Here is a 27,449-nt window from a genome sequence, read left to right on the forward strand (position 1 = left end):
TATCAGACCCGTACTCAGTTTTGGGGCTATCTGTATACCGGATACGGTCAGCATTAACTAGACTCCCAGTTTGCTCTACCAGGTATTTTAATTTGGGATTTTTTTTAAATCAAATATTAACGTAGGAGTCATGGCATCGTCAAAAAGCTTCTGCCTGAAGCTCCCCACTGTAAATAAAAATTTAAACAGAACCTGTTTTGATTATTCGCAAATCGTAAGGACAAGGTTGTAACAAATAAAACACTTGTTTCTAAAGCATTCAATTTTATTAAATTATAATTAAATAAAATCCCCTTGAGGCGACTTTTGAAACTTAATTCTCATTATTATTATTAATTTTTTTAAAAGAACCGGAAGATAGCTCTTGAATTATTTACACACTTTCATCGTTATAAAATAGCGCGACAATTTGTTGAAAGCCAAAATAAATGTGGGAAATAAACGTTTGATTTTTAATATATTTTTTTGATTGAATGCTTCTCCCTTTTTTAAATGTATTTTTGTGCGATGGCAGCTCAAATTAAACGTAATTGATAAATAAACGAGCCGTCATTCTTTCTCCCCCGTCCTAACATAAATTAAAATAGTGGTTATTTATTAATTTTTGTACTAACTTGGCTTTCAACATCATGTTTTCCATAAAATTTTGCATTACAATTTAATTATAGATTATTCAATTAATTATAAATAATTGCACAAATATAGACAATTGGAATATTTTGATTTTCTTTTTTCCCCCTCCTTCTCTTCATCTTCTTTCATCATAGGAAGATACTTTAAAAATCTACACAAATTTACATTTTGAGACACATAACTTAAATACATATTTTTTGTTGTTTTTAAATTACAAGTAACTATATAATACAATCACATCAATAAAAATAATAATACTAAAATAATTCAACACTTATCACAGAAAAACACACATATAAGGATAATATTACACGTTAATTTTTAACTATGTATGAAAAAAGATCAAATAAAAAAAAAAAACATGAAAAAAATCATAAGAACATTTTCTTTCTCTCTTTGAAAAAATCTTATTAGAATTTGATGACAAATATAATGAATGATGATTATTAAAAGCTCTTTTAGTTTATATATATACTGAAAGCATGTAACCCAGGACTTTCTTCAGGTTTACGAACATCATGTTTTATCTGCAACATATAATTAAACATTTAATATATATTCTTATTTATAAAATAATATTTTTTTACCATGTGTTACTGGTTGAGGAGGGTGTTTGTCACCTGAGAGATGGACAGCAAAGGACTCCCGTCCTGTTTATCTGAGGGTATCCGCACTCCCCTCCCGGCCTGAAATGAAAACGGTACCAAATGATTTTTACAGTGAGAAAACTATTTCTTTTTAGGAAAACCACTGAATCTGAATTAGAAAGGTACCAGTTTGGACAAAAGAGAAAATTGGAATTTACCTTAGTTCCATTTTCCATGTATTATATTTAAAAAAAATCAACAGTACGCAAGTGCTGGCGTGTTGTGCACTAATAATAAATAAATACAAGTAAGCAAGCGAAAATAAATAAATCAAACAAAAATAAATAAAAAACAAAACAAAAGGTACCTTTTTAAACCAGATAATATAATAAAATAAAATATAGTATTACATTAAAAATGCAAAACAATAAAACTCTTATAAAACTATAAACCATAAACCATTCAATTTTCTATGTAATTGTTTTAAGTTTTTTTATTTAATAAAAATACTCTTTGTTATAATATTTGAAGGGTTTATCTGTGATGATAAATACTCAAAACTGGACCAAATGTCGGAATTAAATCAGGATTTCGCTTTTCACGACTCAGACTGGCGTACATGATTACAAGATGAACGAATTCTTCAATGAAGAAGAGAAACGGGCTCATTTATAAACACCATAGTGTTACAATCTTGAGCATTACATTCTGATACTATTTGACATTCTATAATATGTATTTATGCAGATTGTAATTATTGGCGGTACAACATACCACCCACCAAAGTGTTTTTTGCAACATTATTTTATACGCTAAGTGCTAATTTTTTATTATTTTATTTATAACTTATGGAACAGAGTTTATGTTTTGATTAAATGGTTTATGGTTTTAAGTATACTATTTTATATGTAAGGCTACAAAACAACATACATGCAGTTTGGAAAAATAAATCATGCATTACATTCTTCCCAGTACAATTCTTTCCTTATTACCACCCTCGACAAAACATAAGTTTACATTGATATTACGGAATTGACAAATTATTCAAATTTAAAAATTGGTTTGCTATATATGTATATATATGAAGATCCTTTTTATGGGATGGGTATAGCACGGCCCAACTTCTTATTCTGATGGGAAAACAGAAAATAAAAAACGAGAAATGAACCTACTGGGTGAATAAGACAAAGTGACTCACTGGTGGTAAGGATAGATCTGGTGAGGCCATACCTCTTGGCCATGCTCACTATACTGATAGTGGCTGTACTTCGGGCTGGGTATATGCGGTGGTGTTTCGGGTTTCCACTTGCTCTCGGCGAGATTGTTCATTTCCGCAAGGGATTTGAGAGGGTCTCCGAACTTCTTGTCTTGGTAGTTGGCAGTCGGTGAGTTGCCCTGAGGTGATCTGCTGTTGGAGGAGTTGGGAGTGTGCACGGCTCCGCTGCCCCACATCAACACGGTCTGCCTGGGCGGTTCGCTCGACGCAGGCGAGTAGTGCTGCATCAGGCCGACGTCCTTCATGTCCTCGATCTTGACGATTCCGTTGACACCGCCGGCCGGCGACGAACCGGCCGAGTTCGACGAGGATAGGTTGTCCATTGATTTAACACTCTTTTTGTGTTGTAAATCGCACAAAGGCACTGCAACCACACTTTGCAACGAGGGAGTTACGGGATACCCGCCCATGTCGAGGCACTTGCTATAACGCGTGTTGTCTATTACCGTGGCGTACTTCTGTTCCAGCGGCTGATGACAAGTGTACAGCTTATCACAATCACTTTTACCTATTTGGTGAACGGTGTGGTTCGGCTCGTACGTGGGGAGGCACGTCGCGGCCGCACTTCTCGGCGACATGTCCAGGAACCCGTTCGAGACGTACGAGCCCGTCGAATGGTAATCGGGGTAGTATGTCCCAAGGGGCCTGTATTGGTGGAAAAGGTTCTCAGTCGTCGAAGAGAGGAATCTGTTGTCGTATATGCTTTGGTGAAAATTGCCCGAGTGGCCCATGTAGCTCTCCGGAGGGGCTGTCGTCGGGTAGGACCCGCTGTACATGTTGAGGTTGGTGTACGCTGCAGCGACGGCAGCAGCGGAATCCGGAACGATGAAGTCGCTCGTCTCTGGAGGCACAACAGCTGAACTGTTGTGCGACGAAAGCTTGCGCTTTGTCCGACACGTAGAAAGGAAGTCGCGGAGGTGCGTTTTGTACCTCCGGTTCACCCTCTGCGGCGTCGACGGTTGTGACGTACCCGTCTGCGTTCCTGGACCGACTAACTCACTATCCGAAAAGTAACTGTTCGTTAAACCCGCGTCCAGATAGCTGACTTTGAAGTCCATCGTTCTCTTTCCCAACAGGTCTCTGCCTTCTTCTTCCCTAAAACAGAAATTTCATTAAACACACATCAAAAACATTCAATAATATATATTTTTATAAACTGTTTAATCCTAAAAAATACAGTTAAGTTGCGTTAATTTTTTTAAAAACAAATTGGAAAATTGTTTTAATAATCGAGTTGACAGTTTCGTTAATAAATTTTCATACACTGTTTACGCCAATCGTAAAGGTTCATATTTCCGTTGAAATGTTGCCCAGAATCCTTTGCGCCCTTATCCTAAAACGGGCCGTTAAGAGACAGTTTCCCGCGTATCTTGCTCCTGTCGTGACTTGCTCTCGCGCTACCGATGAGGAACTTACTTCTTTGCTTCCTGCTTCCGCGCGTAAAGTGAGAAGTGTTAGCATAACTTGCTTTAAGACGCATAAGTTATTTTCGGTTTAATTTTTTCTAATTAAAATCATCGGGAGTGAAATCCGCCGGCCGCTGGTAGAAAAGGTTCGGACGGAACCTAGCAGGTATCGTGGTAATTCTAAGCATATTATTCTTGATTATGTTGAGGGTTTAGATGCTGTATTAGCTGGATTCCGATAAGATTTGCGAGGAGGACTACATACCCGTTCCACCTCAGGTATTGGGGTTTTATTTTATTTTAATTTATTTAATTATTTTCCTTATTGGTTTCGCGACCACACCAGCGCGCGCCTTATTTAACGGCGCCTTCTCGAACTTTAATCAGTTTTGCTAATTAACCCCATTTACTCATTGACTTAGTTATTGAATTAGATAAAGATAGAGATTTCTGCTTTATGGATAACATTTTACGGGATTAAAATATACAGGCTGATTCACTACTCATGCAAAAAATTTCTTCACTTGCCTCTACTCATCAAATGAAACAAAAAAGTTCGTATAATCCTTGGTCCAATTTTCGACCCCAGATATTTTTTTAAAACTATCTGCTGTTCTCGTCATAAATCTACTCGTCGTTCTTGAACTTTTCATTTTTGAATAAATAAATAAAAATATTGAAAAGAGGCATATCCATTCATACTAGGAATCAGAAATATAAACAAATAAGAATCATACCCTTAAATTGATATGGAAAAATATTTTTAAAAAGTAGATAAACAGTCGCTGGCTGACGGACACTATCAAAAGCATAAAACTTCCTATGAATTAAGCTTTATTGTGATAGATGCTAGAGGTGGCAGTACTTGTATGAAGACATGCGATTCTTTTGAACTTGGGCTAAGTCTAAGTCCATTAAGAATTGATAACAAAATAACATGGACCCATTCTATTCATTCAATATATTATACAGGGTGATTCATTACTCATACGTAAAATTTCATCAAGTGCCTCTACACATCAAATGCAACAAAAAAAGTTCGCATGGACCATGGTCTGATTCTCGATCCTTTCCCAGATATTAAAAAAAAAACATTTTTCCAACTATCTGCTGTTCTCGTCATAAATCCACTCCTAGCTCTTGAGCTTTTCATTTTTGAGTAAATGAAAAAAAAATATGGAAAACACACATGTCCATTCAGACTAGGAATCAGAAATATAAACAAATAAGGATCATACCCTTAAGTTGATATGGAAAAATATTTTTAAAAAGTAGATAAACAGACGCTGGCTGACAGACACTATCAAATGCATAAAACGTCCTATGAATTAAGCTTGTACGAACACACGCGATTCTTTTGAACTCGGGCTAAGCCTAACTCCAGTAAAAATTGATAACAGAATAACATGGACCTATTGTATTCATTCAATATTATTATACAGGGTGATTCATTACTCATACGTAAAATTTCATCAAGTGCCTCTACACATCAAATACAACAAAAAGGTTCGCTTGGACCTTGGTCCGATCCTCGATCCTTTTCCAGATAGTAAAAAAAAAAAAAAAAAAAAAAAAAAAAAAACATTTTTCCAACTATCTGCTATTCTCGTCATAAATCCACTCCTAGCTCTTGACCTTTTCATTTTTGAGTAAATGAAAAAAAAATGGATAACATATCCATTCATACTAGGAATCAGAAATATAAACACATAAGGATCATACCCTTAAGTTGATATGGAAAAATATTTTTAAATAGTAGATAAACAGACGCTGGCTGACATACACTATCAAAAGCATAAAACTTCCTATGAATTAAGCTTTATTGTGATAGATGCTAGAGGTAGCAGTACTTGAAGTACGAAGACATGCGAATCTTTTTGAACTCGGGCTAAGCCTGACTCCAGTAAAAATTGATATCAGAATAACATGGACCCATTGTATTCATTCAATATTATTATACAGGGTGACTCATACGTAAAATTTCATCAAGTGCCTCTACACATCAAATGCAACAAAAAAGTTCGCATAGACCATGGTCCGATTCTCGATCCTTTCCCAGATTTTTTTTTTTTTTTTTTTTAATCGACCTGTATAATAGAATAGATACAATAGGTTCCATGTTATTCTGTTATAAATTCCTACTTAAGTTAGCCTTAGCCCGAGTTCAAAAAGTAAGTTACATCGCATGTCTTCGTACTATAGTACTGCTACCTCCATGTATCACCAAGAAGCTTAATTCTTAAGAGTTTTTAATAACATTTGTTTCTAGAAAGTGTGTTTATCTACATTTAAAAACAATTTTTTCCATATCAACTTAAGTGTTTGATTTTTATTTGCTTGTATTTCTGATTCCTAGTATGAATATATATGTCCTACAAAGTCTTTACTTAATGACTAACTCATGTTACTACTGCATAGTTTAGTAAGAATTGATGTATGTAAGTTTAGGGAATACTAACCTGCCAATTATGCTATTTATTAACGGGTGTTAAACTTACATTAAAGGTCGATGAGTGCTGATAACAAAATCGGGTTTCGAATTTTTATAAACGAGCCTTGAGCTCGTTTGAAGCCATTGCCACTGCCCTTCTTTGCTCTGATAGCGGTATGCTATCATCCCCGAGGCGCCTGTCTTCAACACTGCAAACAAAAAGAACATAAGTCTGGTTTCGGGGTCACCTGATAAAACAAACGACGTTTTACATTCTTGATGAGCGCTTGCGACGTAAGCGAGATCATCGAAATGGACTAGATCATATCCTCCCATATCGGCGAGTTCGGCGTCAGAATAGCCGAGGAGCATCTTGCCCCTCTGATCCATCGATACCAGAGAAAGGTCGAGCTTGTGTTTACTTTTGAACATGACCTCCTTGTGTGGTATTTCGAGGAGAGATGGTGGACCGAAAGGTGTGCACAGCGCGAACAGTGCCAGCGGCGGCTCTTCAGTCTTCCTGTTCTGCCCGTGGAGCACTTTTATCCTTCCCCTGATATCCAATCTCTGTAAAAAACACATATAAATAGTTATATTCTCACGTTTTTACACGTGTATGGCTATGACATAACAAAGGTTTGTAGTAAACAAAGAAAACTAATGATGAAGAAGTGACCAAACAGAAAACCGTGTATAGTCCAAATGGGATGTGGGTGAAAAGCTTTTCCTGCGAATGGAACTGGCCGAAAAAATTTTCCACCACTTCCAAGAATAATATTATCCAATTTCCTCTCTCGCTAACGAGTAGCGATTCGTCATTTCGTTTATTTAATAACCAACAAACGAAACTAATTGCATGGGAGGCTAGGAATATAAATGTCATAATTAGTCAGCGCTGTTACTCAAATGAGATCTATAGCGTGATGTGGTTTTCTAATGTTTTTATGGAAATCTCATAACAGATCGTAGAGACCATTGATTAAGTCGGGAGTTTTAATAAACAAAATTACACCGTCGTGCGTATTAAGTACATCTCTATCATGTTTTGTAAACAAAATGTTAGATAAACGCGTTTCTTGCTGCGTTAATTTCCTTGTTTTGAATTTTAAAATTTACCCTATCCTCATAATTAATCACACACTTCCGAACCAGGGTAAGTTTTTTTGTTGCTCGGTCCAATGTTCCTAAGTGATCTTTCAATTAATTAAGGTTTTTAATTGAGACAAAAAGTCAGTGTCACGAGCGGGATTCGAACGCACGATCTTCGGCTAGATACGCCACTGCTTTACCACTTGAGCTATCGTGACCTCGATCCACTTGGACACTGACTTCCCATCTCAACCCTACCTTTTGAATTTTCCCTCCTTTTTGCCATTTTTCAGTTGGTGTGTCCGAGTGGATCGAAGTGACGATAGCTCAAGTGGTTAGAGCAGCGGCGTATTTACCCGAAGGTCGTAGGTTCGAATCCCGCTCATGACACTAACTTTTTTAACTCAACCAATACCTTACATAAAGATTAATTAATTGAAAAAGTTATTCCTTCATTTTCGCAATTTTTTTTAATAATGAAAATTTAAAAGGTAGGGTTGAGATGGGAAGTTAGTGTCCGAGTGGATCGAGGTCACGATAGCTCAAGTGGTAGAGCAGCGGCATATCTAGCCGAAGATCGTGGGTTCGAATCCCGCTCGTGACACTGACTTTTTATCTCAACTAAAAACCTTAATTAATTGAAAGATATTAATTGGTCAAGCGGACCACGAAAACTAGTGAATTTAATAAGTCGCTAAGTGATTGACAGCAACTTTGTTTAAGTAGGTTTTGTTGGCAGAATCTTTAATCCTAGCTCTTTTTTTAACTTAATTACTTCTTCAGCACAATATTCAAAAAATTTGAGCTTATATTTGCATTGAAATCTCCAACTATTATAGTTTTGACAATTCAAAATAAAAGATTCTACTATATTAAAGAATTCAGCCATAAAACCTACTTTTGGAGGCCTATAGAATAACCCTACTATGATTTTTTTATTTTTTACCTCAACCTCACTTAGAATAACTTCTGTTGTCATATTATAATCTCCAGGTTGATATCTGTAAAATTTTAAACTTGAGATTTTTTAATGTACAACGCTACTCCAACATTTCTAGTGATTGATCTATCATTTCTTATTAAGAGATAATTATGGTAGGCAGATGATGGTATAAATGTTTCTGATATGGCAATTACATCAAATATTTGGTTATTAAATACATTGCAAAATTCAAAACAATATGAATGAATACATTCTACTTTGTTATGCGCGACAGATAAATTAAATTTATAAATATTGTCAAATATTAGATTTCTTAACACCATATTATTTACTTAAAGTAATAACACTATTCTTTTCTTCATATGATAAATATACAATGTTTTTTACATTTTCTTTAAGTAACCTTGTGACTTAACAACAATGTTCTTACTATCTTCAGTTTTTTTTATAAACAGAGTCATTAACTTAAAACAATAACACTGTTCTTTTCTTCATATACTAAACACACAATATTTTTACAAGTTCTTTAAGTCGCCTAGTGACTTAACAACAATGCTCTTACTAACTTCAATTTTTTTTATAAGCAATATCATTAACTTAAAGTAATAACACTTTTCTTTTATTCATGTACTAAACGCACAATGTTTTTACAAGTTCTTTAAGTCACCTTTTGATATAACAATAAAGCTCTTAGTATCTTCATTTTTTGTATAAACTATGTCCCTCTATTTAGCCATATATACTTATGTCCCTTCTCTTTTTTTATGATTTTAGCATCTCGAAATAATTTTCTATGTTGCAAAGTCATTGTCGTATTAATGTAAAAATTGATTTTTGTCTCCGTCTATGTAACATAGAGCTCTGTTTAAAAATATATCTTGACGTGATTTAAGTTGACGAGTTAAATCCTTTTTCTTCATATTTCGAACCAAATCAACAACAATGATTCCTGGACAATTTCCTAACTTGTTAGGTTTCATACGATAGCATTTATTCAAGTCCATTTCCGAAATATTGCAGCCAGTTTTATTTTGAAGGTTTTGAACAATTACAATTAATTATTCATTTTTTGTGAATGGCACCTGATGGATTTCAATCTGATTTTCCAAGTACTTCTGTTCAAAATCGTTATTCTTTTATTATTTACTGTTAGAATTGTTTCTTCATTGATATATTTTCGCTTGTAATTTCGTCTAGTCTTGCAATGACTCAATCTTGCTGCCGATGTCGGTTATCGCTGTCGTATGTTGTTTCTCAAGTGTGGTAAAGTGATATAAACTTTTTTCAAAGACCTGCGTTTGAATACTGTCTCTAAAAATTACCTTGTCGAGTTCCGACAGACTTTGTGATTCCGCAGCTTCTTCAAACCGACGCAATTGTTGCCCGCCCTTCAAACACGTTTCACAAAACCACTCATTTTTTGTCTCTTTAAGGCACAAATAGTCATATTTCGATAAAAACGCACTGTATATGAAAAAGGTTTTTACAAATACCTCAGTCCTTTGCTGCGGGCAAATCCTTTCAGACACATCGGGTACTTGCTCATTTTTGCACGATGTGTACTAATCAAGAGCCAAGATATAATGATAAAATGGTAAACTATGTGCATGTGTCCCTTACACTAATGCTCGATTTCTTTATTTATCTATATAATTATATTTATTATAATTTAGATATACCGTTTAATCCTACCGTAGCCTGGGATAAAAACTTAAATGCATATTCTGCCGACAATGTTGTTAATGCATGCAGCGGCAATAATTAATTAAACGGAAAAGTTGGAGAAGTTTTTATGACAGTCGTTAAGTGTAGTTTTCGTCCAGTTAGATAATATCTGGAATATCTCCCAGCCGTGGAGACATCTGCCGTTTAAGGGCAATGACAACTGACTAGCCGTAAGAAATCGGACGAATTTCCATCTTGAAAATGTGTGTTTCAGCCTGTCTCGAACCAATGTAGTTCTGCGATTTTCTTTCAAATCTCATCCGCCGAAAATATACAATATTTAGGTCGACAGAATTTTAATTTACACGCTTTCCCGTTACTGTGTACTTTCCCACTTATAAATTAAATGAAGGTTGTTAAATAGGTTGTTTGTCTTTTTGACAAGTAAGGACATAAAGACAAAGAAAAAATGCTGTCCGTTACAACGTGGCGAGCTATGAAAATCGAACAGATTGATCATGATACATCTTTCGGCCAACATACATTTTATAAATTATCCTTTACACTCCGCATACACAAAGTTCTCCTTACATTAAGTCGACCACTTGTACATGTGTTAAAATCAGAAGTAAATCATAAGTAATTTTAAGAGTTTTGCCCTATGTTATAATAATATAAGTAATATTATAGTAATTAATTATTACTATAAATTATAAATAAAATTTATCACAGTAATTATTATTGAATTTTTATAGTAATGTTTGGTGATTAGTGACCGTTAGTCGATAATTATTCAGAAATCGTGAGATGCGGTCTGGTGTGATGTAGGTTTCAGAAAAACATTTTCTTTATCATGCCAACGTTTCGATCTTTATTATGTATTGTTAAACTTAAGGGTATGTATTTGTTAAACTTAAACAATGTTTGTAAATCCCAGGCCCTGAAGACGATCTCAATCAAGATCGAAACGTTGGCATGATAAAGAAAATGTTTTTCTGAAACCTACATCACACCAGACCGCATCTCACGATTTCTGAATAATTTTATAGTAATAATAATTATTTTCGTATTTAATAGTACGATTCCATTAATAACAAAAACGATAATTTAAAAGAGGCGGCCGCAAAGCTTTCAGCACCTCGACCTGAGTAGATCTATTGTGTTCCCCAGTTTTTTCATAACTCACCGGCCAGCTTCAGGTTGTTAATCAACCAGTCTTGCCAGCGGCTCCTTAGTGCAGGATCTTGCTTGTGGTTTTTCCTGCCCAAATTGCAAAGACCTTCATAAAAAACCTGTAAAATGTGCTCTGTTGTCTCCTTCTCTTTATGGCCGTGTCTGTTCAGTGTTTCTTCAGTCTGCACTCCTATCCGGTGCACATGCTTTCTTAAGCGAAGGAGTCCAACCAGAATCCTGGTTGCGGTTGCCTTCCTTTGTAAGTTTTGCGGATGACCCTTCTATGAATCTCTTCGCGTATTGTTCCACCAGGTTTTGGGCTCATTAAGGATCCATTTTAAGATGCATCCACTTTTGCGCCAGGCTGCTAAGCCACAGTAGGATTCAGGATATAGAGAGTCCGTGTTGGCTCCTTCTTTGGCCAACATGTCACCCTGTTCGTTGCCTCTATGCCCCGAGGGGGCCAGGGGTCAGGCCATTTGTGTCACTGACTTCTGTCAGGGCCTCCATGCAATTCCAAACACTCTTTCCCTTTACCTCGCACGAGCCTTTAGTGCTGCCTGACTCAGAGAAGATGGCTATCTTCCGCGAATGTATTCCTAGCCTTTTTATTTACCTGGCACAGTTTTTAATCCCTATGATTTCAAACTGGAAAACTGTACCATGTTTACCAAGTTTTACCGTCAGTTCGGTGTTTGGATTCATTCCGAAGACTCCTGCTCCCGTGCCTTTGTCGGTTTTGGAGCCGTTAGTGTACCAGTAGGAATTGAAATTACTGTTAGTACCGTTGAAATGTGTGTGTGTGTGTGTGTGTGTGTGTGTATGTGTGTGTGAGTGAGAGTGAGAGAGAGAGAGAGAGAGAGAGTGAGAGAGAGAGAGAAACTCTCATTTCTCCAAGAATCTAGCTAGATAGGATTTCCTTGTTGGAACTACACTCAGTCGCATACAATAACATTCAACCGTCTTAAAATACAAATAAATAAATAGAATAAGATCAGTTTTCCATAAATAAATATTTATAGCTATATCTACTGAATATTTCATTAATCTTTGTTGATTAGTATGTTAAACAGAACGATTAAACTACGCTTCCTAATGGAAAAGCTTACTTAAGCAAACACTGAGCCAATTAAAAATTTAATGCAGTGCAAGCTTGCATGTGCGATTAGATAGGTTTCAAAATTATGCTGTTACGGTTGTTTATAAGTTAAAAAATTTTGTTTATGAAGAAAATCAAAGATTTTTTTATATTTTATATTTTTTAGTAGACTAGGGCATGTGAATCTGTATTTTTTTTGGATAAAGAAATCAAACTAAGATTACAATTTATCTGAAATAGCAAAACGTCCATCGGTATCTTACTAGTTCCTAATTTCAGCCATACGAACCCACAAACCACCCCGGGCCTCGTATGAATCGCAATTAAGACGTTCATTAGTAATTAATGCAAATGAATGTGAAATCTCTCATTCTTATGTTTTCCTGGACCGAAAATTGTGTGGGCTATTACCTTAATCTGCCCCCCAAGTGCTTACATTATAAACGAGATAAAAAAAAGATTGGGATCGAAAGTCCTCGCTTCCCTCAGTCGGCTCTATGAATTAACATTGTATGAGAAGTGTTCATGAGCCGTAATGCCATTCTTTACATTTGGCTGGCTCCTGTGTCCTACAAAAACGGACCGACATAAACGTTATAAGTTTTCTTAAATATACTCTTTTTTTCCCTTTCGAATCGAATTAATGGTTTTATTTACCATCCAACTTTCCTCAGTTTCAAATCCACCTAATAATAAAAAAGAATATATTTATAATTTTATAACTTAAATCTAAATGTTATAACATTAAAAACACCATAAAACCTGAAACACTAATGACTAACAATTAATTAAGGTTTTTAGTCGACATGGAAAAAAAGCTAATGGCACGAGCGGGATTCGAACCCACGATCTTCGGCTAGATATGCCGCTGCTCTACCACTTGAGCTATCGTGACCTCGATCCACTCGGACATCAACTTCCTATCTCAACCTCACCTTATAAGTTTCCCTTCTTTTTGCCATTTTTCAAATGTCGTGTAATCGGTTTGGATTCTCGACGACAATTGAAATGGCCACGGAGAGCTTTAGTGAAGTGTACTTCATATTAATTCTTTAAATTCACTAATTTCGTGGTCCGCTTGACCAATTAATATCTTTGAATTAATTATTAGAAGTTAGTGTCCGAGTGGATCGAGGTCACGATAGCTCAAGGGGTAGAGCAGCGGCGTATCTAGCCCAAGATCGTGGGTTCGAATTCCGCTCGTGCCATTAGCTTTTTTTTCATCTCGACTAAAAACCTTAATTAATTGTAATGATTTAATTGGTCAAGCGGACCACGAAATTAGTGAATTTAACTAATGACTAAGTAACAGAGATTTGCATGTACGGCTTGCTTCTCTTCCCAACGTCAGATTTGTATATATGTACAAACGGCGTATATTTTTGTACAGATAATTCATCTGTAGGTCGGATTAGGGAAGTACATCTCGGTCCTTCAAGCTGAAACACGTGCCATCAAGGTGTGTCGTAGAAATCTTAAAAGAGCTACTCTGACAAAATCAATCCTCTTAAGATCGGATAGCCAAGCAGCTAATAAAACACTGGCATGTAAAAAAAAATCACGTCAAAATTAGTCAGCGAATGCTTCCAAAATATTCATAACCTGGGGAAACACAACCTGATGATATGTTGGGTACCACGATACAAAGGAATTTTGTGTAATGAAAAGGAACTGGTCAGATGAGGATCTGAAAAACCATATATCGGCCCTGAATTCTTGGGCTAACAAAAATAAACATAGAATCCACCATCACAGAATGGATTCAAACGCTTTTCACCGATTTTTTGTAGAAGGTTGATCGTGAATGATTTGTGGTTCTTTGTCTTATATATTAAACAGTTTACCTATTATAAATAATCAATCCATATATGCATTTAGTAGTCATAATTGACAGTATTAATTATTTTAATTAATTATACTTGTAATCTAAGGTTTTGATTTTTCACCTCAACCAAGACTTTAGATAGATAAAAGTATAATTAATTAAAAATATAAATAATATTATTATAATTTTATCGATTTTTTATTGCCATGAAGTCTATTATTATTATTTGTTTGCTTGTTTATGTGAGTATATTTTATGTAATCGAACTGTGAACACAAGAATATAAAAATGTTAAAATTTTATATTGTATGTAGTTATCGAAGCTAAAAAATTGAACTTTTTTTGTAAAACGAACGATAAACTTGAATTCTTTCGGTTCCTTGTGTTTTTGTCAAAGCTATGTAAAATTCTTTATTATTTGAAACGGTAGACTTTTTTCTCACGTGAAAACACAAAATAAAACCAAGGACGTGTTTTATACATTGCAAAGCCAGCAATTAGTGTGGGATCAAAGTTGACAATATAATTCTTCGGCAAACGCCTAATTACTTGCCAGTTGCATACTGGAGTGAGAAATAAAAGAACTTTTCATTAAGGTGAATTAATTTAAACAAGACTTTGACTTTTAAGTATTTGAGAAAGGGGCAATTATCCTATCCAGATCCACCAGCCACCCGCCATAGGCGTAATATGCTGATTTAATTATTTTAGTTTACAATGCAAATTTGAACTTAATGTAAAAATTTAAAACATAAAAAATTCAAAATAATCTCTCAAATCCGAAATTGTTGCATTAAATAAGTTTGGACTGAATCTTTTTGTAATTATTGAGATATTGTAGACGGCTAGCTCATCCACTTTTATAAAAATATCATGGGTAATTACTGAAAAATTATAATTTTAAATACATATGGAATAAATAATTAGCTTTGAAGGTAGTTGAACGACCATTTCCTCAGGCGTCTATCGGTTGACAGTAATTGCGCCTTTTGTACCGTAGGAAGTTGTTTTGTAAAAAGTTAAAAATGAGGAATAAATTATATTTTTTCGCGTAAACAACAGAAAAAACTTACAGTACATGTGCCAAGTAGGCTGAGAAAAACTGGTTGTGATAACACTCATTGATAAATAGAATCTATTTATTATAATATAATTTATTATATATAATATAATATTTTTCTATGTGAAAAATATTATTTATAATAGTTACACTGTTAAATGTAAGACAAAGAATTACAAATCATTAAATTAACAATCAAATACAAATCACGATCAATCTTTTACAAAAAAAAATTGATGAAAAGATTTTGAATCCATTCTGCGATGGAGGATTCTATGTTTGTTTTAGGTAAACCAAGAATAGGTTCAGCGCCTATAAATGGTACCCCATATATTATATCACTATGGTCGTGGTACTCAATATATCATCAGGTATAATGTACAATATTATGACATAATGGGCTTGTTTACAAATGAATCCATAACTTCTTTCTTAGGTATTTAATAAAAATAGTCAGCTCTCCGACGCTTTAAAGTCCCCTATGGGAGAACCATTTCTGAAGAATTTAAAGTAGCAGCTGGTGTTCCTCAGGTCGAGTGCTGGGACAAATTGTTTCTTGTTTACTTGTGTTTTATGCAACTGGCCCTATTTGAAGACGACACTGCCCATTTTACGACTGCACTATCACTAAGAGACTGAACGATGCATTACGTAAATAGGATAACTGTTTTAACAAATGGAAATTAAGTTTTATTCCTTGCTTGCTATTCGTTTCACTAGGAGATGACCTACTCCGATGACGTAATGATAAATGGCAATGTAAAACCGTGGTACCTCTCGATTACCGATTTACTTGGGTGTATGACTTGACTGCAAACGCAGTTTTACGAAATTTGGTGTACTGGTAGGAGATAGTACCTGTCAAACAAACTCATGTTTTCATTACTTATATGGAGTCGGGTTTGAATGGGTTGGAATAACGACTAGCTCTTATAATTATTCCTGTAGTGCCTGGTAGTCAGCGTGCATAGCTTTAGGAAACTGCAGGTCGCTCAGAATAAATTGCTTAGGCTGTGCACTAACTTTCCTCGTTCCCCAAAGATTGGGCTATTGCAGGAGATGTGCAGATTGGACATAATCAAAAGTTTGATTGAAGAATGCATCACAATGCCACATTCAGAAGGCTTGTGCGAATAGCCCTAGTAGTTTGTTTGCTGGTATTTGAATCTTGTTCCTAAAAAGAGAAGGCATAAATCCTTATGGTACATGTAATGGGAGCACTTTCTTGCCAAGTTAGGCTAGTACCAATCAATTAAGATGAAGACTGATAGAAATGATAAATGGTGGAGTGAGTGTGTTGTTCAATATTTTTAAAAAGATTTTTAGTTGAGATAAAAAAGTCAGCGTCACGAGCGGGATTCGAACCCACGATCTTCGGCTGGATACACCGCTGCTCTACCACTTGAGCTATGGTGATCTCGATCCACTCGGACACTAACTTCCCATCTCAAACCCACCTTTTGAATTTTCCCTCCTTTTTGCCATTTTTTATCTCAATTAAAAACCTTAATTAATTAAAAGATATTAATTGGTCAAGGGGACCACGAAACTAGTGAAGTTTTAAAAAGATAGTTCCTACTCACAGTAAGTTGTTTTCAACGATCCGAATTTCGAGCTTATAGCTCATCATCAGGTTGTAGAACTCCTTCACCCTGATGAGGAGCTATAATATCAAAATCCTGATCGTTGATAACAACCTACTGTGAGTAGGAACTATCTTTTTAAAAAGAGTGAATACTGATAGCCCAGTGTATACTGTCCCAGATTTATTTATTTTTTAAATCGATTTGCACTTTATTGTTGTACATAGTCATTCCCGGGATTTTTTTTTTGGGAGGGGACTATTTTTAACCATTTTCAGTATTAGAAATATCGACTTCTTTTTCACTCACGAACACTCTGGACAAGGTAGGATCTTGGAGAAGAAAGCAAATTCAGTTGTTACTGCCAAGCTTTCGACCTATTTTAAGTCATCATCAGACCAAAAACAACCTTAAATATGTCAAGTGATTGACATACTTTGGTTTTTTACAGGCGATCTCAAATTTCCTTGCAGATCGACTCAGTCCCAACATTGGCAAGGACTGTATTTAAAAAATGGCAATGATGGGACTGAGACGGTCTTCAAGGAAATTTGAGATAAAACATATCAATCTGTGGACATATTTAAGGTTGTTTGCCCTGATGATGACCTTAAAATAGGTCGAAAGCTGGGCAGAAATTGAATTTACTTTCTTCTTCAAGACCATATCTTGATCCAGAATGTTCGTATTTTGAACTATGGTGCGCACTACTGGGGAGGCAAGGTAGTCCAATACTGAATAATTGTTATTATTTGAAAATCGCTTAACTCCCCGATTTACTACTTGGGTGTGGTTGATTGTGCCTAATCTGAAATTAGAAGTATGCTCTCTCTCTAATGTTGACGCTAATAGGTTTGCTTTTAGCTTAGATGTTACATATACATTACCACTTCGGACCAAGGGGCTATTCAGTACTGAACTGTTGCTTATAGTGTGCTTAATAATAGCAAACAACAAAAATACGCTAACACAGATTTTATCATTACCCGTCAACAACCTACTTTGACAAGTTTTCCCAGTAAGTAACTAGTCCTACATAGCAATAACCCTTGGCGGTTCCTTAATTTTTAAACAAATTTTAAATTGAAAAAATACACTTACGAGAAATCCTGACGTGTTGTCTAGCAGGCATCTGAAACGGACGGTGAAACTTCTCTCCAGGAGGTGGGCCTGATCGGGATGGAGGGTGTCCTGGAGCTGGAGCCCAGACGACTCCTGGGGAAGGAACGAGTTCCACATCAGCTGCCTCTGCAGCTCTTCACGGTCCTCCGAATGTACAAGTTCGTACACGCTCTGGTGCACTATGTCGGACTGTAAAAGAGAAACAAATACTTCGTTAAAAACCGCCATTAATATTGGTCCTCCCATTCTCGCTTTTACCCAAGCTTGGAGAAGTACAAAAGTGAAAAAAAGCGAACACAGAAATGCTCGTAATTTTTGATTAGAGTAAAAACCAGGGAAATTGAATAGACTAGGCGGATACGAGTCGTAATTATCATCCACCAGGCTGAAATTTGGTCGCACACGATCCCGCAATAAAAATAAATTAGATTATCCCCAAAAACGATTATTATACAATATGTTATGATTAATATTGACATTCGACATTCTGTAAACTAGTTTACCTTTAGACCTAGTGAAAGGTCTAGCAGATGCGCTATAAAGCCATGTGGACTACCGAATTACTCCAATTAGACGGAAAAAAAGGGGGTTTGTAACATGTTAACACACCTTGACTTCCATTAATTATACTAAAAGTTTTTTTCTTCTTTAAGCGAGTCTTTTCCAGTAATTGGCAACTTCTTACTAACGACCGATAGACGATTTATTACCGCTCAATTAAATTAAGACTTAACTTACTCGATTATCTTGAGAAACTTGAGTTTGGGGCTTAAAAAGTATTCATTTGAGGAACCTTTTAAAATACAATCTAAATTAATTTTTTTAAGTGTTCCACCTTCGATGTTTTGATCACTGATCAGCTTGCTATGCTTTTGTTAATTAATAGTAAACCTTCGATGTTTTCCGAAATTAAATTGATAGTGAACATTCCACGGACAAATGTTTTTAATAATTTATAGTGAAGTTCGATATAAATCTGTAGTAAATGTTCTATATATTTTATCGATAGTAAATCTATAAGGCTTTTTTTAGGTATATATTACCCCTACAATGTTTTCATTAGTCTAGAGTCTAGTTTCGACGTATATATTAATCGAAAGAAAATGTTCTATATATTTTATCGATTGTAAACCTTTGATAGTTTTTTATTAATCGATAGTAAAACTATGGTGCTTTTTGTGGTTGGATAACCTCCAATGTTTTTATTTATAATAAAATGTCGATCTTTATACCTATAAATCGATAGTAAATGTCCTACATGTTTTATCGATCGTAAACATTTTATGATTTTATTAAACGATAATAAAACTATTGGGCTTTTTAATGTTGGATAACCTTCAAGGTTTATCGTTGGAGAAATATTGATGCTGTTAAAGACAGCCAGCCTTCTTTTCTCGGTGTTTTTGTTAAAATACAACCTTCAATATTTGTATTCATCGTTGGTGAATGAGTGATTCTGTTAAAGACAGCCTGTTTTCATACATTAATACATACATTAATGCTATTAAAGACAGTCACCCTTCAATCTCTGCTTTTTTTTAGTCACATTTAATCTCGAAGGGTTTTATTCATCATTGGTGAAACATTGATGCTGTTGAAGACGGTAAGCCTTCAATGATTTGATGATAATTGATTATGACTATTAAATTTTCAAAATCATTGCAATTTATTACCCGATCCGAGTTAAATTAAAATGAACTAAACGGAGAAAACAAAATCACAAGATATAAAAGAGCAACTTCATCCTGTGGAGTCAAGATGGAATATAAAAATAAAACATTGACAAAGTAATTAGCGAAATATAATCACCGGATTTTTACTGCTTTAACAACCTTAACAGTATGCTCAATTTTCTGCTATAACTTGTTGGCCGCTTGGTGAATTAATCTTGTGCCAAACCTGCATGAATTAATCCAACAACAATTAGCAGATAATTGAAAACTAACTACCACATACAAAAACTTAATTAACCTTGGTTTTTTTATTCAAAAATTGAAAACTTACGGTTACCTACAACATATATTTTAAACGTACTAACAAGTTTTATTAAAGAGAAAAGTGATATACAGAGACGAGTGAACAAGTTAAGTTTTTGATCTATTCGCTCCGGAATTAATGTGATTTGAATGTAAGAAGTCCCGCTGTAACATAATATTTCTGATATATAACTTAATAACTGATTTTGACAATATATAAGAAAAATTGGTTGAAAGGAGGCAAACACATGCTGTTGTATTATAACAATACTTAACTTTAATATTTGGTTAACCAAGTACTCAGAATGAGATGAAAAATTCGTTGTACGTATTTTTCGTAAGAATACCATGACACACTTTATATACGTTAAATATTTGGTATTTTATTCAGCGAAAGTCAATCTTCGAATGCTTTATTGATTGATAATATAGCTCTGAAGGCTTGATCGATATAACAGGCATGAATGTAATAATCGATAGTAACTTGGCTGCATTTTGTTCTCCGGTAAACATTTGCTGGTTTTTTTAATCGATATTCAACTTTAGATGCTTTTTACGTATAGATTTTTATTTTGTTTATTAATCCATAGTCAAGCTTCAAACTGTTGTTTTCATTCATAAATAGTTAACCTACCGTTGATACGTTTATTTATTTGCCAATTTACTAGGTTTTTATTAATAGATACTAAAGGTTTGTTGCATTTAATTAACGGCTAATTGTAGTCATTATTATTAATATTAATCGATAATCAACTTTCAATATGTAATTAATATTGAATCAATATTCAATTAATCAACAGCCAACTATGAAATTATCGATAGACAACGTTAGATGTGTTCATCGATCGATAATCAACCTCATATGTAGTTATTAATCGATTGTAAACCTTAGATGTAATCATTAATCGATATCGATCCCCAAGCTTCGACGTTTTTGACGATATTCAGCATAAGTTGTTTTTATTAATAGATAGAGAAGTAACGTTGCATTTAATCGACGGTAAACCTATTTTTTTAATTTATCAATAGTCAACCTTTGATATTTTTATTTATCAATAGTATACCTTCGATTTATTTTGTTGATGTTCTATGTAAGATGCTTTTATAAATCGGTGCTAAATGTTTCCTGCATTTAATCGATAGTTAATTGTTGATATTATTATTTATCGATAATCAACTTCCAATATTTTGGTTAATCAATAGGCAACCAATGATGTGTTATTAATCGATAGTCAATCTTCAAGGTGTTTATCTATGGAAAATTTCCTTATTTTTCATTGATCGATAATCTACTTCCCATAATTTTTTCATCGATGATTCTTAATCATTATTTAATTTTTTAATTTCCTTAATTCATAGTCCAAATCCCGGGGGGGAGCTTTCTTTGGTTGATTTGCCTGTATGTTGAAAAACGGATGTTTTTTTATCCAGAAGTCGTCTTATTAAATTGCTTTCAAATCGCCTGGGATTCTTCTACATCCGCTCGTTAATAAGGTGTGAGTTTGACGAAATAATTTTGTAGTTCTCCAGCGTGAATTAATGGTTGAGAAGTTGCGGAGAAGGCCTGGCAATAAGTAAGGCCTCGGGTTATGAAAATGTTGGACGTCGAGAAACGGGGATTCAAAGGGCATGAGACTACGGTGTATAAATCCTTAAGGTTTATTACTCAATTATGCAAAGAAACCCTTCTTCAGCACCTTTGTCTCTCTCCGCCAACCGCTCTAATGACCAAAACACCGAGCTCCCACTAGTTATTATAACTTTACCCAAAGAAGTTTAATTATGGGACGGAGGTCGTTTTAATTACTTTTCGGGCGAGAATTCCCCGTGGAATCTGTTTTTCGGGGTTAAGTCTTGAATTATTGAAAAGGCCCGGCTGCGGACGAGTCATTAAAAAGCCGAGTAAAAGGGCGAAATTGTATTATTACCTCAATTACAAGGCATATGGTTGATATTTCATTAAGGCCATATTCACCATATATGACTAGCGTGTCATTAGCCTGCCTCCGTTTCTTATCCTCGGTATCCATCAGTTATTAATTTAAGAGACGTCAATTGTTCTTTCTCAGTGGATACGGACGTTACTCATTCTATGAGCCGTGACGAGGGTTTACCTTGAACAACCTCAATCCAACTAATTAATAAGCCTGGAATTATTGACCTATTGGATAATTTCCATAATAGAATTAACTATTTGTTAAAGCGACGCCAACCCTACGCAAAAAATTAGTTTCTCTTGAGTAAAAGAATTTTTAAACAGTTGGATACTACATAGAAACGTCAAATAACGATCAAGTGCAAGTCGAACATCGACAGTTACAATCATCAACAAAACGCCACAATCGACATATAATTTTAAATTGTTATACACAACGGTAATAATTAATGAAACAAATCAGCAGAAAGACATTTGTCTTGCATATTGTTAGGGTATGATAGTTTTAACATTCGCATAAATGGTAGCAGCCTATGTTATGCGTAATGTGTACTTTGTTTTTTCTACTGTTTACTTTTTTCATCAGGTTTTATTTTCTTTTGTCTATCTCAATAACATTCTCCTGTTTCCAACTATTCTTGTCCTTTTTCTCTCTCAATAATTCTTCTCTTGCTCTCATCATTTTCTCCTTCCCTCTCTTTCTCTCGGTTCTTACATCTCTCTTTTTCTGGTTGTCGAGATTAGGTTGTTTTGAGACAGAACCTCTTATTATCTGGACCATGGTAGTGCAGACCATTTTTATACCAATCTTGGGAAACATGAACTTTAAACGACAGTCCCAACAATCGACAACTTGTTGCTAATTCTTGCTGTTTATGAGGTTAATGTCTTTAAATTTAAATCTTTTATTAGTGACATTCACCAACTTGAGAAACTTAAGTAATTTGTACCTAAAAACCTGTTAGTAAATAACATTGAGTTCTTTCATTCGAATTAATGTTTTTCCGGTGGCTAAACAACTAAAATTAAACATTTTTCAACGCGTTCTGTCAGAGTCAGAGTTCGCTTTTATAAGCGCCCCCTGCTTACCCAACTGGTAGGAAATTAATTTAAAAAAAAATGAAAAAGAAAAATCAAGATGACTTTACGAGAAAGAGTTCTGAAAAAGGTACATGCCGCTGGGAATTAATTTGGTTTGGTGATTTAGTAGCTGGCGATGGGTCGACAGGTCCCGAAGCACTGTTCGCACCAATACCGTGTGCCCGATCCATCAAAGGACCTTCGTCCATCCTGGACGGTGAAAAAGAACTAAAAAGAGCGCAGAAAAAAACATACAAACGGAACTGGATAGAGTTAGTTACACGTTTAACCATTTAAGTCCAATCGGTTTCCAGAAACGTTTCCAAAAGACAATTCAAAATTAGTTTAAGTTCATTCATCCCATACTGGGAGAACCGCTTTAAAAAGTAAAGAGTATGAAGAAGAAAGTTGACTTTAAATGTAATATATTAAATTATATTATATGTATCCCTATTTAGCATAGATATTATTAATGGGTGAAAATATTGCAAACTAGACCGGTTTTGAATTTCCCTGTCAGCATTTCCTGCTTTTGGCTATCACAGGAGGAAGAAAAAAAGGGATTATGTACTATATGACGAAGAAAGTCGGGAGCCGAAATTGAATTAGCCATCGTGTTAGGGTGCGATGGCTATCGAAGCCGGCAGCTGTCTCCAGGTGCCGGCTATGATAATCAGACCCGGCTGCTAATTACAGTGAAACAATCGTTAGACATTAGGGCATATGCCACGGTGTCTACATCTGTTTTGGCCTGGCCGAGGTGATTACGTGTGGGGGGTGTCTGATTCGTTTTAAATTTGGACATGTGAACCATTATTGCCTTACATTGGGCGGTTTGTAAAAAAACCGTCTACTTAACCAATCTACGTAATGGAAGTAGCTATGTTGATGTATCGATAAATATACAGCTATACACAATTAAATTGAGTGCGAGTATATTATATGAGAGTTATTTAGAAAATAAGAGATAGAGAAAAAAGAGGAAGAGAGAGAGAGAGAAAGAGAGAGAAGAAGAAAGTAGAGAAGATAGATATATGGACAGATGGATAGATAGATAAAGAAAGAGGGAGAAAGAGAGAGAGAGAGAGAGAGATACGCGAAAGTGTATAAAAAATAGGAGATAAAAACAAAGAAAGCAGGAGAGATGTTAAAGTGTGTAAAATAGGTGTATAAGATAGGAGATAAATACAAAGAGAATGGGAATAAGAGAGAGACAGAGATAGATAGAGATAGATAGGTATAGAGAGAGAGAGAGAGAGAGAGAGAGAGAGAGAGAGAGAGAGAGAGAGAGAGAGAGAGAGTGTGAGTAAGAGAAAGAGGGGGGGGCGAGAGAGATTTAGACCTGTGAAAGTGTAAAAAAAAGGAAAGATTTACCTAAAAAGAGAGTACGAGAATGTGAGAAATTGAGATAACGATAGAATAATATAGAAAAAGAAAGAAAAAGATGTAGAGGAAGAAATATATAGATAAATGGGAAATATATAGATAATAAATATATGTGGATAAATGGGTACTCTCGATACGACTGACAAGAATGACACATCTACACGGAAAACAAACACTTTGAGCCCTGAAGATGACCTCAATAAAGACTGAAACGTCGTCAAGATAAAGACAATGTCTTTCTAAAACCTACGTCACACCAGACCGCATCTCACGACCTCCAAATAATCATACAAATAAATAATGAAATAGAAAAATGGATAGATAGCGGGAAAATATTGAAGATAGCTATTATGAAATATAAGACAGAAAAAAATGACATTATTATTAAGCCCATTAGAGTTCGGGGTCCGATTGACCAAATAACTTTTTTCAATTAATTAATCTTTATGTAAGGTATCGGCTGAGTTAAAAAAGTCATTGTCACCAGCGGGATTCGAATCCACGACCTTTGGGTACATACGCCGCTGCTCTAACCACTTGGGCTATCGTGACTTCGATCCACTCGGACACACCAACTGAAAAATGGCAAAAAGGAGGGAAAAATCGAGAGGTAGGGTTGAGATGGGAAGTTGGTGTCCGAGTGGAACGAAGTCACGATAGCTCAAGTGTTAGAGCAGTAGCGTATTTACCTGAAGGTCGTGGGTTCGAATCCCGCTCGTGGTACCGACTTTTTTTTAGCTCAACCAATACCTTACATAAAGATTAATTATTTGAAAAAAGTTATTTGTTCAATCGGACCATGAACTCTAATGGATTTAATAAGTAAAATGAAGTATATCTTCACTAAAGCTCTCCGTGGCCATTTCATTTGACGCCGAGAATCTAATAGATTACACGACATTTGAAAAATGGCAAAAAAGAGGGAAAACTCGAAAGGTTGGTCGAGATCGGAAGTGGTGTCCGAGTAGATCGAAGTCACGATAGCTCAAGTGTTAGAGCAGTAGCGTATTTACCTGAAGGTCGTGGGTTCGAATCCCGCTCGTGGTACCGACTTTTTTTTAAGCTCAACTAATACCTTACATAAAGATTAATTATTTGAAAAAAGTTATTTGTTCAATCAACCATGACCTCTAATGGATTTAATAAGTAAAATGAAGTATATCTTCACTAAAGCTCTCCGTGGCCATTTCATTTGACGCAGAGAATCTAATAGATTACACGACATTTGAAAAATGGCAAAAAAGAGGGAAAACTCGAAAGGTTTGGTCGAGATCGGAAGTGGAGTCCGAGTGGATCAAAGTCACGATAGCTCAAGTGGTAGAGAAGCGGGGCGTATAGAGCCGAAGGTCGTTGGTTCGAATCCCGCTCGTCACACTGACTTTTTTATCTCAACCAATACCGTACATAATGATTAATTAATTGAAAAAAATATTAAGTTAAAAGAAGAGCAGGGATCCGTGAACAGTCAGATAAAAGTCAAACACTTTAAATTTATTCAAATAATTATTTCTCAGTTTTTGTCGTCATTAACTACAATAATTAAGACTAATATAAATGCATTGTTTAAAAAAAATCCCCAAAACGAGGATTAATTGGTTTAATTGAACACTTTGAATACATGCTGTATGAACGGGTGTAGTCGGATGTACATAAACGCGCGTCGGTGAATGGCGTCTCGCACCGCATGACTCGGTGCACGTTTATTATTATTATTATTATTCGTAGTTCATTTACCTTTACAACCCTTGTCAATTAAAGGTTTAAACAGTTACGTGATACTCAGGACGCTGTTGTTCCGTTCTACATCTCGTTTTCTCATCGATTAATATTTCGAAAGATTTATTCCGCACTGTGTGCCATGAATTTAAAACGGCCTTATTGACGAAATGCCTTGTTAAAAAGGTAAATCGTCACATTTCATTACCAATCTTTTTTTAAATTTTTTAAAAATGTGGTTGATACGCGTGAGGACGGATATAATGTCCAGAAATATATATTACAGCAATATATTTAACATATATTTAATCAAAGTCTGAACTATTTAATGCTGTGCAATATATTAAAAGGCTAATTATTATCAATAAAAGGATAACCATCTACTTGGGCAGTCAGGAAATTTTAAATCAATTACCTTATCGGTAGTAAAGTCCATAACTGTCTGGGATTGCATTAAGGTCCAGTTTAACATCATCTTTGGTTTGGGCACATAAGGCAGAAGAGCGATAAATTGGCCAAGGAAAGTTCAGTGAAGTCACCTATGCCTAGGTTCAGGGCCCCCTTCCGTGGAATATCAATTTGCCAAAAACGCAGATCCATCGGAAGTCCTTGATGCAATGGGATGCATATCAGGACAGATTCGTGCAAAATAAATTCTTAGAAGGACCATCGTAGAACTAACGGTTGCCCTACTAAATCTAGGTTTATAGTTCTATAAAGATAGTAAGACTGCTGACTGCTCACTTTGGGAACATATGCCATATGAAGGATGAGAGTAGAAAAGCCAAGGCTTGAAAGACATGTTTAAGAGAAGCACATCCCTTTAAATGAAGATTTCAGTTTTGTTAAATAGCCTTAAGTTTCACTTTGACCGCTAGATGACGTTGAGATAAACCAGTAAGGCTTGCGGTGTCCAAGGTCTTAATACGGCTCCTAATTACCTGCAAACTAACCTAGACCAATCTATAGCTTGATTGTTTGTCATCATTCTGGTCTGCCACTGCAGTCGATTCCATCTGCATTTCGACATTTTTTCTTCAGGAGGTGGTCTGTGTCATATTTTGTTACAAACACACCGACAGTATGTAATCATCAACAAAAACATTATAATCGAGGTATCATAATTTTAATTGATACATACTGCTGTAATAATTTATGAAACGATTCTGTAGAAAGATTATGTTTCTGCATATCGTTAGAGATTGAAATTTTACAAAATATCATAAATGGTAGAAGTCAGCGTTTTGCCATTCCCTGCTTACATCCTTGAATTCTTGTTGTGTTGTATGTCTTTCTTAATCAGACTCTCTCCCTCTATGAACCAATTTCATATTTTCTGCGTCTGAGCTCCTCCCCACAAAACCAACATAAAACACACTTTCATAAAACAATCAAAGAACGCATACAAAGTCAGAACAAGCCCAGAAGCACATATACAAAACAAACTTATAACAAAACATGGT

At 35.2% G+C, this 27,449-nt stretch overlaps 1 protein-coding gene across 1 annotated transcript in view; it reads right to left on the reverse strand.

Moving 5' to 3' along the window:
- Positions 1-98: 98 nt before the first annotated feature.
- LOC106667764 (aryl hydrocarbon receptor) overlaps positions 99-27,449 on the reverse strand; it is a 187,585-nt gene continuing 160,234 nt past the window's right edge. The window contains exons 7-12 of the mRNA XM_024227729.1: positions 17,872-18,081; positions 6,606-6,900; positions 6,401-6,542; positions 2,419-3,591; positions 1,221-1,319; positions 99-1,160 (exon numbers count right to left, since the gene is read on the reverse strand). Coding sequence (XP_024083497.1) covers positions 1,250-1,319; positions 2,419-3,591; positions 6,401-6,542; positions 6,606-6,900; positions 17,872-18,081 — 1,890 coding nt within the window. The 3' untranslated portion in view covers positions 99-1,160; positions 1,221-1,249. The remainder of the gene's footprint in view (positions 1,161-1,220; positions 1,320-2,418; positions 3,592-6,400; positions 6,543-6,605; positions 6,901-17,871; positions 18,082-27,449) is intronic.

This window comes from Cimex lectularius, unplaced genomic scaffold, assembly GCF_000648675.2.
Source record: "Cimex lectularius strain Harlan isolate CLEC.00 unplaced genomic scaffold, Clec_2.1 scaffold95, whole genome shotgun sequence".
Classification (NCBI taxonomy): Eukaryota; Metazoa; Arthropoda; class Insecta; order Hemiptera; family Cimicidae; genus Cimex; species Cimex lectularius.